The sequence below is a fragment of the Zea mays genome, chromosome 10 (genome assembly GCF_902167145.1).
Source record: "Zea mays cultivar B73 chromosome 10, Zm-B73-REFERENCE-NAM-5.0, whole genome shotgun sequence".
In the NCBI taxonomy this organism is placed as follows: domain Eukaryota; kingdom Viridiplantae; phylum Streptophyta; class Magnoliopsida; order Poales; family Poaceae; genus Zea; species Zea mays.
The window spans coordinates 132106283-132117631 of NC_050105.1; the positions used below are offsets into that span (position 1 = coordinate 132106283).

General features: G+C 44.0%; 1 protein-coding gene and 3 non-coding genes across 4 annotated transcripts; all 4 read left to right on the forward strand.

The window, feature by feature from the left end:
• Positions 1 to 3251: 3251 nt before the first annotated feature.
• LOC100275908 (uncharacterized) lies at positions 3252 to 5124 on the forward strand. Its single transcript, NM_001328363.3, has 4 exons — positions 3252 to 3393; positions 4423 to 4484; positions 4706 to 4764; positions 4882 to 5124. The coding sequence occupies exons 1-4, from the start codon at positions 3317 to 3319 to the stop codon at positions 4894 to 4896; spliced, it is 213 nt and encodes a 70-aa protein (NP_001315292.2). The 5' UTR covers positions 3252 to 3316; the 3' UTR covers positions 4897 to 5124.
• On the forward strand, positions 3764 to 3855 carry LOC111590332 (small nucleolar RNA SNORD25). Its single transcript, XR_004853463.1, has one exon. It is a non-coding gene; the product is annotated as a small nucleolar RNA SNORD25 (small nucleolar RNA).
• On the forward strand, positions 3996 to 4091 carry LOC111590331 (small nucleolar RNA SNORD25). Its single transcript, XR_004853462.1, has one exon. It is a non-coding gene; the product is annotated as a small nucleolar RNA SNORD25 (small nucleolar RNA).
• LOC111590396 (small nucleolar RNA snoR136) lies at positions 4170 to 4315 on the forward strand. The gene has a single exon (XR_004853521.1). It is a non-coding gene; the product is annotated as a small nucleolar RNA snoR136 (small nucleolar RNA).
• Positions 5125 to 11349: the final 6225 nt, after the last annotated feature.

Genomic DNA, 11349 nt, shown 5'->3' on the forward strand with positions numbered 1-11349 from the left:
GGAGCCTCCACATCGCCCAACCTAGGGCGCGGACCGGCCACGTCAACAGGAGGCGCCATCATTACCCTACTCCAAGCTGACTCAGGCTACGGGGAACAAGACCGGCGTCTCATCTGGCTTGCTCCGCCAGATAGGCAATGATGGCGCCCCGCACGCTCCCTGACGATGGCGGCTCTCGGCCCCCTTACGGAAGCAAGAGGACGTCAGCAAGGACTCGACGGCCCCGACAGCTGTCCCTCCGCCAGGCTCCAGCGCTCCTCCGACGGCCACGACATCACACAAACCGGGCGTCAAAATCTCTCCGACCGCCACGATGGTGTGTACTTAGGGCGCTAGCTCTCCTCCGCTAGACACGTAGCACTCTGCTACACCCCCCATTGTACACCTGGATCCTCTCCTTACGCCTATAAAAGGAAGGACCAGGGCCCTCTTAGAGAAGGTTGGCCGCGCGGGGACGAGGACGAGACAGGCGCTCGCGTGAGGCCGCTCGCTCCCTCTCCCGTGTGGACGCTTGTAACCCCCTACTGCAAGCGCACCCGACCTGGGCGCGGGACGAACACGAAGGCCGCGAGATTTCCACCTCTCTCACGCCCATCTCCGGCCACCTCACTTCCCCCCTTCGCGCTCGGCCTCGCGTCGACCCATCTGGGCTGGGGCACGCGGTGACACTTCACTCGTCGGCTCAGGGACCCCCCGGTCTCGAAACGCCGACAATTATGCAAACTAGTTCAATTCTGCACTTCCATATTTGCTTTGGTTTGTGTTGGCATCAATCACCAAAAAGGGAGGAAATTGAAAGGGAAATAGGCTCACACCTTTTCCTAATTGATTTTGGTGGTTGAATTGCCCAAAACAAATAATTGGACTAACAAGTTTGCTCTAGATTATAAGTTTTATAGGTGCCAAAGGTTCACAATAGACCAATAAAATGACCAAGAAAGGGTTCAAATAAATAGAGCCAAAGACAACCGAAGTGTGCCCTGGTCTGGCGCACCGGACTGTCCGGTGTGCCACCGGACAGTGTCCGGTGCACCAAGGAACTCGACGCTGAACTCGCTACCTTCGGGAAAATGGAGGCCGCTCTGCTATAATTCACCGGACTGTCCGGTGTGTCAGCGGAGCAACGGCTACTTCGCGCGCAACGGTCGACTGCAACGCATTTAATGCGCGCCTGCGCGCGCAGAGGTCAGAGCACGCGCAGCTGGCGCACCGGACAGTCTACAGGACTTGTCCGGTGCACCACCGGACAGCCAGAAGACCCCACCTGTCAGAGCTCCAACGGTCGAACCCTAACGGCCGGGTGACGTGGCTGGCGCACCAGACAGTGTCCGGTGGCGCACCGGACTGTCCGGTGCGCCATGCGACAGCAGCCTCCACCAAACGGCTAGTTTGGTGGTTGGGGCTATAAATACCCCAACCACCTCACCATTCATTACATCCAAGTTTTTAGACTTCTACACCTTACAAGAGCTATAGCATTCAATTCTAGACACAACCAAAGAGATCAAATCCTCTCCCAAGTCCGGAATCACTCCAAATCAAATAGTGACTAGAGAGAGCGACATTTCTGTTCATTTGAGCTCTTGCGCTTGGATTGCTTCTTTTCTTTCTCATTCTTTCTTGTGAACACTCAATTGTAACCAAGGCAAGAGACACCAATTGTGTGGTGGTCCTTGCGGGGACTTAGTGTCCCGTGTGATTGAGAAGAGAAGCTCACTCGGTGTAAGTGCCCGTTTGAGAGAGAGAAAGGGTTGAAAGAGACCCGGTCTTTGTGACCACCTCAACGGGGAGTAGGTTTGCAAGAACCGAACCTCGGTAAAACAAATTCTTGTGTCTCACTCTTTATTTGCTTGCGATTTGTTTTTTTTTCACCCTCTCTCTCGGACTCGCTTATATTTCTAACGCTAACCCGACTTGTAGTTGTGATTAACTTTGTAAATTTCAGTTTCGCCTTATTCACCCCCCTCTAAGCGACTTTCACAAAGTTATCCGTAATTGATTGAATAATTTATAGCAAGAAAAACTACTCTTCGGCACTCCGATTTCATTTACATTATTTCTAACGCTAACCCTAGATAAAGTTTTGTGTTTAAGTTTGTAAATTTTAGATTTTGCCTATTCACTCCTTTTAGGCGACTTTCACCGTCTCCACATGAACTCAAAGTGCTGCCCTATGATCCTTCTCTGTAATATATATCCTAACCACTTATTGTGCAATGTAACAAGACTCATGATCAAAGCTTTCCAAGACAATGCAACTTACACAGAAATATTTGGCAACCACAATGTAAGCAAGAGGGTGTTCATTTCTAGAATCCATATGGCCCCGTTCGACCAAATCTGACTTCCTTTTTAAGTTCAAGCGGAAATAATTTCGGACCCACTTGAGTTTTGCAATGACCATAAATAATGCGCAGGGCCAAACCCTCACAAATATTGGTTTCTATCTTTCAGAGCCTATTTTCTCACATCGACAATTTTATGATGTGCTATCTAGGGGTGTATCGAGACAAAGAACCATAATTTTGGCCAAATCAAAGAAATAAGTAGAATTCTTAATGAAGAGCATACAAAATATTTTGCGTATAAATACGTCCTATCTCCTTGCCTTGGTTCATACTACCTTTATTCTTCAATATTATCGTCCGCTAATTAATTTTTAAACTAAAACACGATAAATAAAAAAGAACGGAGAGAGTATTTCTTCACGTGACAAAAACATTTGTTTTCTTTGTAGCCTCAAATTTAAACCATGCGGGTATGGAGAAATTCATCGTTGGGTAAGTCAAATGATATTGTCGGCTCCTCGAAGGATCATTCGTTATGTGATATGTATTATGTGACAAACAATATTTGGTTACATAATATATAAGACAAAAAATCTTAATAAATCTTATAGTTCATTTTATCTCTACGAATTTTACCATATTTTATACTACTAGTATTTTAGCATAGCGTTGCCACAGACACACTGCTAGTTTTAACTTTTTTAGACTGTACTTGTTTTTACTAAATGTTCAAAATTTGTTTTCACTTTCTTGAAAGGCGGCCCTCACGAATGACGAAACCGACGTAAATCTTCGGCCCTTCAGCCCTGCCCAACCGGGCATCAATTTTCAACATCTCTTCACCAGAAGCCCGATTTTTTACGCTAAAAAAAAGGAAACAGAAGTCCACGCAGTTAGGGAACCACCTTATCGTCTACGACCATCCCTTTCTATATAAAGTCTTACATCTCTCGTCTTCCCATTGACCCGCCGCCTCTACGCCTTTCAGTATCCGGAAGACCGGAAGCTTCTTCCTCCTCGCCTCTGACATGGCCGGCGGCAACCTATTCGGTCGAGCGCTGAGCTACGTTGTCAACGAGTTCTTCGTCCAGGGCCTCGCCAACAAGTAAGCACACCTCATCTCAGCCAGTCACCCCCCTTTTCCTACCCTATACCCAGATCTGTCTACCCGCGCCTCGCACATCTATGTTTGTTTGGAGAAATTTGATTGGATTTGATGCGATTTGTTGCGCTTCGTCATCTGGTCGTTGGGAGGATTGGTTCTGCCAATCGGTTCCCAACGGACTCGTTCCCTTGAAGCTACATAATTCCGTTGTATCTTGGGCCGGCTCTTTACCGTGTGCCTTCAATTATTCCCCATGAACAGGGGCACCCCACGGCTCTTACATACATGGCTCTGTTAGAATGCTGTTTTGTGCTATTGATTATTCTTGTCTTTCACATGATGGCTGTTTAGATTTTGAAATGATGTCTGTGATAACAGTGACGAATCCTTACATAGTTACAGATCTGTGATGATTGTTGCAAGAAGATCGCATCATTCAAAGCACATCTAAGCTGAGCTGTCATCGTTTCAGAATTTTTTTTCTGATAGGTTTACTGTCTGGTGACGTTCTCCTTTTTTTTCTAATGCTTAGATTATAGAACTTAGAAGTGATGTTTATTTGGTAACATTAGATTTGAAGTGAAGTGTCTTTGATAATATTTGGTAACAGTGATGACTCCTTGCACAGTTACAGACCTGTGATGATTCTTGCGGACATGATCGCATGATTCAAAGAACATCTAAGGGACTGAGTTATCAATTGCCATGAATGTTGTGCTCTATTTTCTTTATGACAGGCTTATTTGCTGCTACCGCCGTTGGTTCAGTTTTGTTTGTTTGTGCCGCTTCACTTGGTTCATGCCCATGAGCTGTTTTTGGCTCACGAGCTTTGGAAAGGTGAAGCAAAAGTCTCAGTGGTTCCTCTCGCTATCCAGGGCAGAATTTTTTGTTTGATGCTGCTGGACGTCGAGGAACTATATTCTACTAGCTTATATATCCTAATAAATGTACTTGCTGTGCTAGTTAAGTTTTTTGGGTTGGAACTTCTGAGGTGAATGAATTGATTGTTTGTCTGATGATATTTTGCAGCCGTGCAGTCCAGAGGTTTGCTGTGAAGACCAACAAGACTCTTGAGAGCCTATCGTCTAAAGGTAGATTTTTCTGTTGGTAAAATCGTTAACAGTTTTGCTGAATTCTACTCTTTTGTGTTTTATTACTTGGACATATGTATATCTGAACATCAATTGAGTAATTGAGTACCTAATTTGCCACCATGCTAGAACAGTGTATCAGATTTCTAGTTTTGGGGGCTTTTGTCAGTTTGTCAATATATTCATCTAATCTAATGATGACCGAGTTCTCCCCTTTTCAGCCAAGGAAATGAGGGAGGAGTTATCGGAACAATTCAAGGATGCTCGTGGCCAGAAAGATGTATAGAAACAATTTTGTCTTCTGCTTATTCTTTTGTCCTAGTGTAGTTCCAAATGTCTTGGTTGGTTGGTAGTTTCAGTGCTAGATATCTCACCATCTGAGATCTCTGTTTTGCAGCACTTCAAGCAGTGAAGCCGATCCCCAAAGTTGATTCAACGACACGAATCTAGCTATGAGTTTTTTCTAGTTCTCGTCCGGGTCCTATTTATGAATGGCATTTGAAGGGATTTCTTGGTGTCGTTCAATGGACGGATCCGTTGTATAAAGTTTATCTGCACTTAGATTAGTAGATATATTGGTAGACACATCACTTTCTGCTGCCCCTTTTTCATAAATACATATATCTCGATCTCTACTGTATTAGCAAAACTACCTCAGTTTCTACCGTTTTCGTGCTCTACACAATTTACGTGTTGTTTGGTTCCGTACCCTCAACAGTAATGTGAGTTAATAATGGATAAAAAAGACTAAATCAAACAACACCTTAAAGGATAAAAATGCTGAAATTATGCGTAAGTAGAGATTCAACCATAATTGTTGACTCTAAAATTGTATTTGTATCTATCTAGCTAACATAACATATTTACATAGATATAAAGCAACGTACTAGTATTTTACTAGTCTCTACTATACTTAAAGCACCAGTTTAACGGTAGTCCTGCGTCTTCTTTTTACAAAAGTCTCTACATTTCTTTCAAATCAACTTAGCGTAAAATGTTAAAAAACAGTACAGGAGTTGGGGTTTAAACCCAGATGGGAGATACTAGATGAATCTGTCTAACCAGTAGAACACATGCTCAAGTGTTTATAATATTGAATATAAATTGTGTATATATATATATATATATATGTTTTTTTGTAAAATTAAGAAACAATCATGTCAGGCTGGGCCAGTACTACGGGCCGAGGCTACGACTCAAGCACCGCACGTTGCTCGTACTGGGTTGGCCCAGACACTATTAAATGGGTCGTGTCTTGGGCTGACTTGCCAGACACGACTCATTTGACCATCTATACCTTCGCACGATAAAGATGTTCCTCGCCTCAGTTACCACCACCTTGTTTGCCATTCTACCTTTTCTCTCTCTCCCCTCGTATCTCCACCTCCGCGCGCACCCCATTCTCGGCAGAGAGCATAAGAGCATGCGTCTACTCCCCGTATTCCGACTCGCGAAGTGGCTATTACACGTCCATGAGTACGTTTTACATCATGCGTACATCGTTTTCGCCGTTGTCGGACGTCCCATTCGTCTTCCCGGCCTTCGCCTTGTTCTTCCTCCTAATCTGCTGCCCCCGCCCATGGTCGTAGCCGCGAGCCGACCGATGCTCGTCGATGCGGGATACGGGGCGATTCGGTCATGCTCCTGTCCTTTCTCCGTGCATGTCGTCGAGGAGGACATGGTGACGTCTGCCACGCTTAGGTTATCTTGGCGATGAGGAGTCTAGGTCTGAGATATTGGACAACCAAGGCCCGTAGTGTGGCAGCAGTTGGCATGTGTTATAGAGTTGGTGGTTGTGTTGTGTCGCTTCAGTGGGTCCAGGGCTGGGAAGACACTCGCATTCTCTCGCCCTTCTCAGATTGACGCTGGTGCGGGTGCCTTTCGGTTTGGAGCTTCTCCGGCTGGACTTCTTTCTCCGATTGTGTGCTCTCTCCTTATATATCTAGCGGTATACTACCTATGTCGCCTCATATGCCCACTTCTTCGTCGTGTTCTTCTCCAGCAACGAACAGGTATATCCGTCTCTTCCCTTCCCCTCCTGCTCTACGAAACATTAGAAGTGGGGGAGACAAGGTATGGGGGTCTCTGATTTGCTGCCTATGGTACCCGTGCGTTCATAAAAAATATTATGCGAATAGCGAAGACAAATGAATAAAAAATCTTGAGATCTTTTTGGTAGATAATTTACGTGGGTATTATTGTGAACCGTCGCAACGTACAGGTAAACGACTAGTAATCCTTATAAATATGTGTACCTATATTTTGTTTTTTCTAAGTGTGAAATATAGAACTGGATATGGATTAACTGTCCATTCCTTTATAAGGATTACTAGTGTGTGTATGTATGTACAACTCAAGTTTAGCTCTTTCTGTTTAGGTCTTTAGCAACTTCTAAGAGCATCTACAAAATACTCTTTATTTTTAACTCTCTATTTGACTCTTTATTTATCTCTCTATAAATATTAAACTCTATATATAACATCCCATTCTAACAGACTCTCCAACGTGTAAGTTAGCTTGGCTAGTGAGAGTTGCTAGCTAAATTTGGCTAGTGAGAGAGTTAATTTAGAGAGTCAGATAGCTTAGCAAGTTAAATGACTAGTCTGTTGAAGAGCTATTATGCTATTAAGTAGCTAAGGGGGTGTTTGGTTACACCCCGCTAAAATTTAGCCCCTGTCCCATCGAATGTTTGAATCTCCGTTCCGGGTATTAAATGTAGTCGGATTATAAAACTAATTTGTCAGCCGAAGATTAAAAGACGAGACGAATCTAGTTCAGTTGGTTGAGTCTATATTTCATACTTTTATTTAAAAGTCAAACGCTTGATGTGACCCAGGCTAAACTTTAGCAGGAACAACCAAACACCCTCTAAAATTTAGCTTGACTAGCTATTTAGCTAGTCTCTTGGAGATGCTCTAAGTGACTAAACTTATTTTGTTTGATCTTCTCAGATCCAAATAGGCCCTCAGAAGGTGACTCATTATAAGAAAATTATGAGAGTTTCGAGAACAATAGTAGTATGACCCGTGCGTATAACCAGGGGTGCATCCAATAGTCATCTATTCAATCAGACCGTAACTCATCAGAAGAAAATTATAAAAGAGACGATAAGTAATTATAGGACTCTGCCACATAGATCCTAAATTTAGAACTCTATATGATGGAGTCCTAGTATGATCTATTTTCTGTTGGAGCTACAAATATTTTTATAACTCTAAACACTTCAAATGATGTTCTACTCTTTAGATTCAGTTCACCCTCTCTTAGGCCGTTCGGTTCTCTAGGTCCCGCACGTCTACGCTTTCTATTTTTTTTAAAAGGTGAATCCTTGCTAAATATAATACTTATTTGGATATCAATTTTTTGATCTTTTTCTTTGATTACGGATACATAGAATATAAAATTTATTATCTAAATTTATATTTTTGTTTTTAGTATTGAGCTTGTAAGATTCATAAAAATAAGCCTTAAATTTATCATATATATTCTCATATGATAAATATAAAAATTGGATACAAATTTGGATACGGATACAAATATTTTCATATTTTTTGTTGTAAGGAGTAAATAATGTATTTGATAACATAAGAAAAGATTATTAAATTTCATACATATTTATTTTAAAATATTAAATTTATGCTAACAACTTGATACTCACTTTTCATCCCTACTACTTGGGTGAAAGGTAACGTATCAAATGCACATGATTCATCTGGTGCACATATTAAATTTGAACCCTTTCTCTAACGATCAACGTCTGAGGTGCGAATGGTTTTTCACAAATATAAGTTGCGCGTCGATGAGTAAGTGTTGAAGTTTTTTAATAAAATATCTCAATCTTAATCATGGGACGAAGGGTGCAAATTTAATTTGTACATATGTGCACTAAGGGGATGTGTGCACATGATATGTTCCCGGACAATTTTGGCCAGATTAGGGCATGGTGTCCGGGTGCGACCAAATTTGAGGCTGAGCGGTGAGCCACTGCTGGCCAAATGTAGGCTAGATGCAAAGAGGAGGAGAGTCAAGGGCATGACTGAACAGGAAATGAGGGCACGACTAGATTGGGCATGGAGCTAGTGGACAACCAACACGGGTAGGATGCTGAAGAGGCGAGGGAGCGACTGTATGCGGCGGTGAGGAGGCAAGGGCGTGATTGAAAGAGAATGGGAAAATGAGGGCACAACCACATTGGGGGTAGAACATCGAGCCATTGTTGGTCGGATGCGGAGATGAAGAGGCGAGGAAGCGGGCAAATGTGGAGAGGAGGAGGCGAGAGCACAACCGAAGGAGAAGGGGAAAATAGAGAGGAGGCGGATCAAGGGCGGAGCGACGATACATTGTCAGCTGGTGGGGGCTGGAGGAGGAGGTGAGGGCATGACCGAAAGAGAAGGTGAGAACAGGATGCAACCGGATCAGGGATAGAGCGACGGGCCAACGCTAAGATAGATGCGGATAGAAGGAGTCGAGAGAACGACCATATGTAGATAGGAGGAGGAGGCAAGGGTGCGACCAAAGAAGAATGGGAAAAGGAAAACAGAGAAGAGCTACATCGAGGACAGAGCGGTGAGCCACCAGGTGTGGGTCAGATATGGGGAGGAGGTGGCGAGGATGCAAGTGAAGGAGAAGGACGAATATGGGTGCAGCTGGATCGGATCATTGGAGATGGATCCTTTGTGGAACAGTTCAGATGCATGTCACTGGGTGAGCTCAAGAAGAGAAAACACATGGTCTTCTCCGGCTTCGGTGTAGAACTGTAGAGACCGTCGAGGCCTTGTTCGTTTGGGTCGGATTACACCCGGAATCGTTCCAGCTAATCAAAGTTTATATAAATTAGAGAAGCAATCCGGTTAGGAATCGTTCCGACCCACCAATCCGGCACAAACGAACAAGGCCTAAAACAGTATGCAAATGTATTGACTCGGAAGTTATTGAGAGCACCTAGAGGGGGGGTGAATAGGTGATCCTGTAAACTTGAACTTAATGCCACAAAAACTTGGTTAAGCGTTAGCACAGTATTGCCAAGTGGCTAGAGAAGAGTCTTAGCGAAACACAATAACCATAAGAGAATCAACACAGGTAGACACAGTGGTTTATCCCGTGGTTCGGCCAAGTACAACACTTGCCTACTTCCACGTTGTGGCGTCCCAACGGACGAGGGTTTCAATCAACCCCTCTCAAGCGATCCAAAGACCCACTTGAATACCACGGTGTTTGCTTTTCTTTTCTATATCCCGTTCGCGAGGAATCTCCACAACTTGGAGTCTCTCGCCCTTACAAAGATGTTCACAAAGAAGCACGAAGTAAGGGAGGGATTAGCAACTCACACAAGACACAAAGATCACAGCAAATACGCACACACAAGACCCAGACTTAAGCTCAAAAGACTAGCACACTAGAACGGAGCTCAAATCACTAGAATGTCGAACAAGTGCGCAAGAATGGAGTGTGAGTGATCAAGAGTGCTCAAGGAATGCTTGGTTGTCCTCCTCCATGCGCCTAGGGGTCCCTTTTATAGCCCCAAGGCAGCTAGGAGCCGTTGAGAGCAATCTGGGAAGGCAATTCTTGCCTTCTGTCGCCTGGCGCACCGGACAGTCCGGTGCACCACCGGACACTGTCCGGTGCGGATTTCCTTCCTTATTTGGCGAAGCCGACCGTTGGCAGCCTTGGAGCCGTTGGTGCATCGGACACTGTCCGGTGCACACCGGACAGTCCGGTGCCTCCTCCCGACCGTTGGCTCGGCCACATGTCTCGCGCGGATCGCGCGGCCGACCGTTGGCTCACCGGACAGTCCGGTGCACACCGGACAGTCCGGTGAATTATAGCCGTACGACGTTAATTTATTCCCGAGAGTAGCAGGTTTGCCTGAGCTAGCCTGGCGCACCGGACAGTCCGGTGCACCCAAACAGAGCTGGCTTTGGCTGAACAAGGCCATCTCTTCTCCAATTCGATTTCTCCTGTTTCCAGCACTTAGACACAATACATTAGTCTCTAAAACAATGTACTAAGTCTGAGAAACATACCTTTATACTTGATTTGTACTTCGTCCACCATTTGACACTTAGGCACTTGTGTTGGACACTAAATCACCAAAACACTTAGAAATGGCCCAAGGGCACATTTCCCTTTCAATCTCCCCCTTTTTGGTGATTTATGCCAACACAACATAAAGCAAGTAGAACAAGTACAAAATCAATTCAAATAAGAACTCAAATTTGTTTTGACTCAAATTTAGCATATATGGATCATTCTTTGCCACCACTTGGTTTGTTTTTGCAAATCAACCTCAATTTCCTATCTCTAAGTCAAACACACATGTTGAAACATAAAGAGAGATATTTCATGAGAAATTGATCAAGGATTCAAAAACTCCCCCTTTTTCCCATAATTAAACCTTCTCCCCACAGGAGACCAACTCTTGACAATAAGAGCAAATAAGAGTACTACTATTTTCAAAATTCACAAGTTTCAAAATTCACAAGTGGTAGCTGATCCATTTATTGCTTTGGCCTTATTTTCTCCCCCTTTGGCATCAAGCACCAAAACGGGGTCAATTTTGGCCCTTAAACCCCATTGCCTCACCAAAATCTTCAACTAAGAGTAAAAAGGCAATAAGAGTACAAAGATGAACTTGGAAAAGTTACTCTTTCATCGGAGTGCAGTGGAAGTCTTGCATGGTCCAAGTCCACCTTTTCCCTTTCAAACCTCATTTGAGACTAAATTAAGCAAACTCAAGCACACAGTTAGTCTCAAAGGGTCAAGTTGTAGCACATCTCCCCCTAAATTTGTGCATCACTTGCAAAGGACTTGTGAGGTCCGGGGAGTGCTTGTACAACTTGAGCACCATAAGTAACAGTAAAATGCA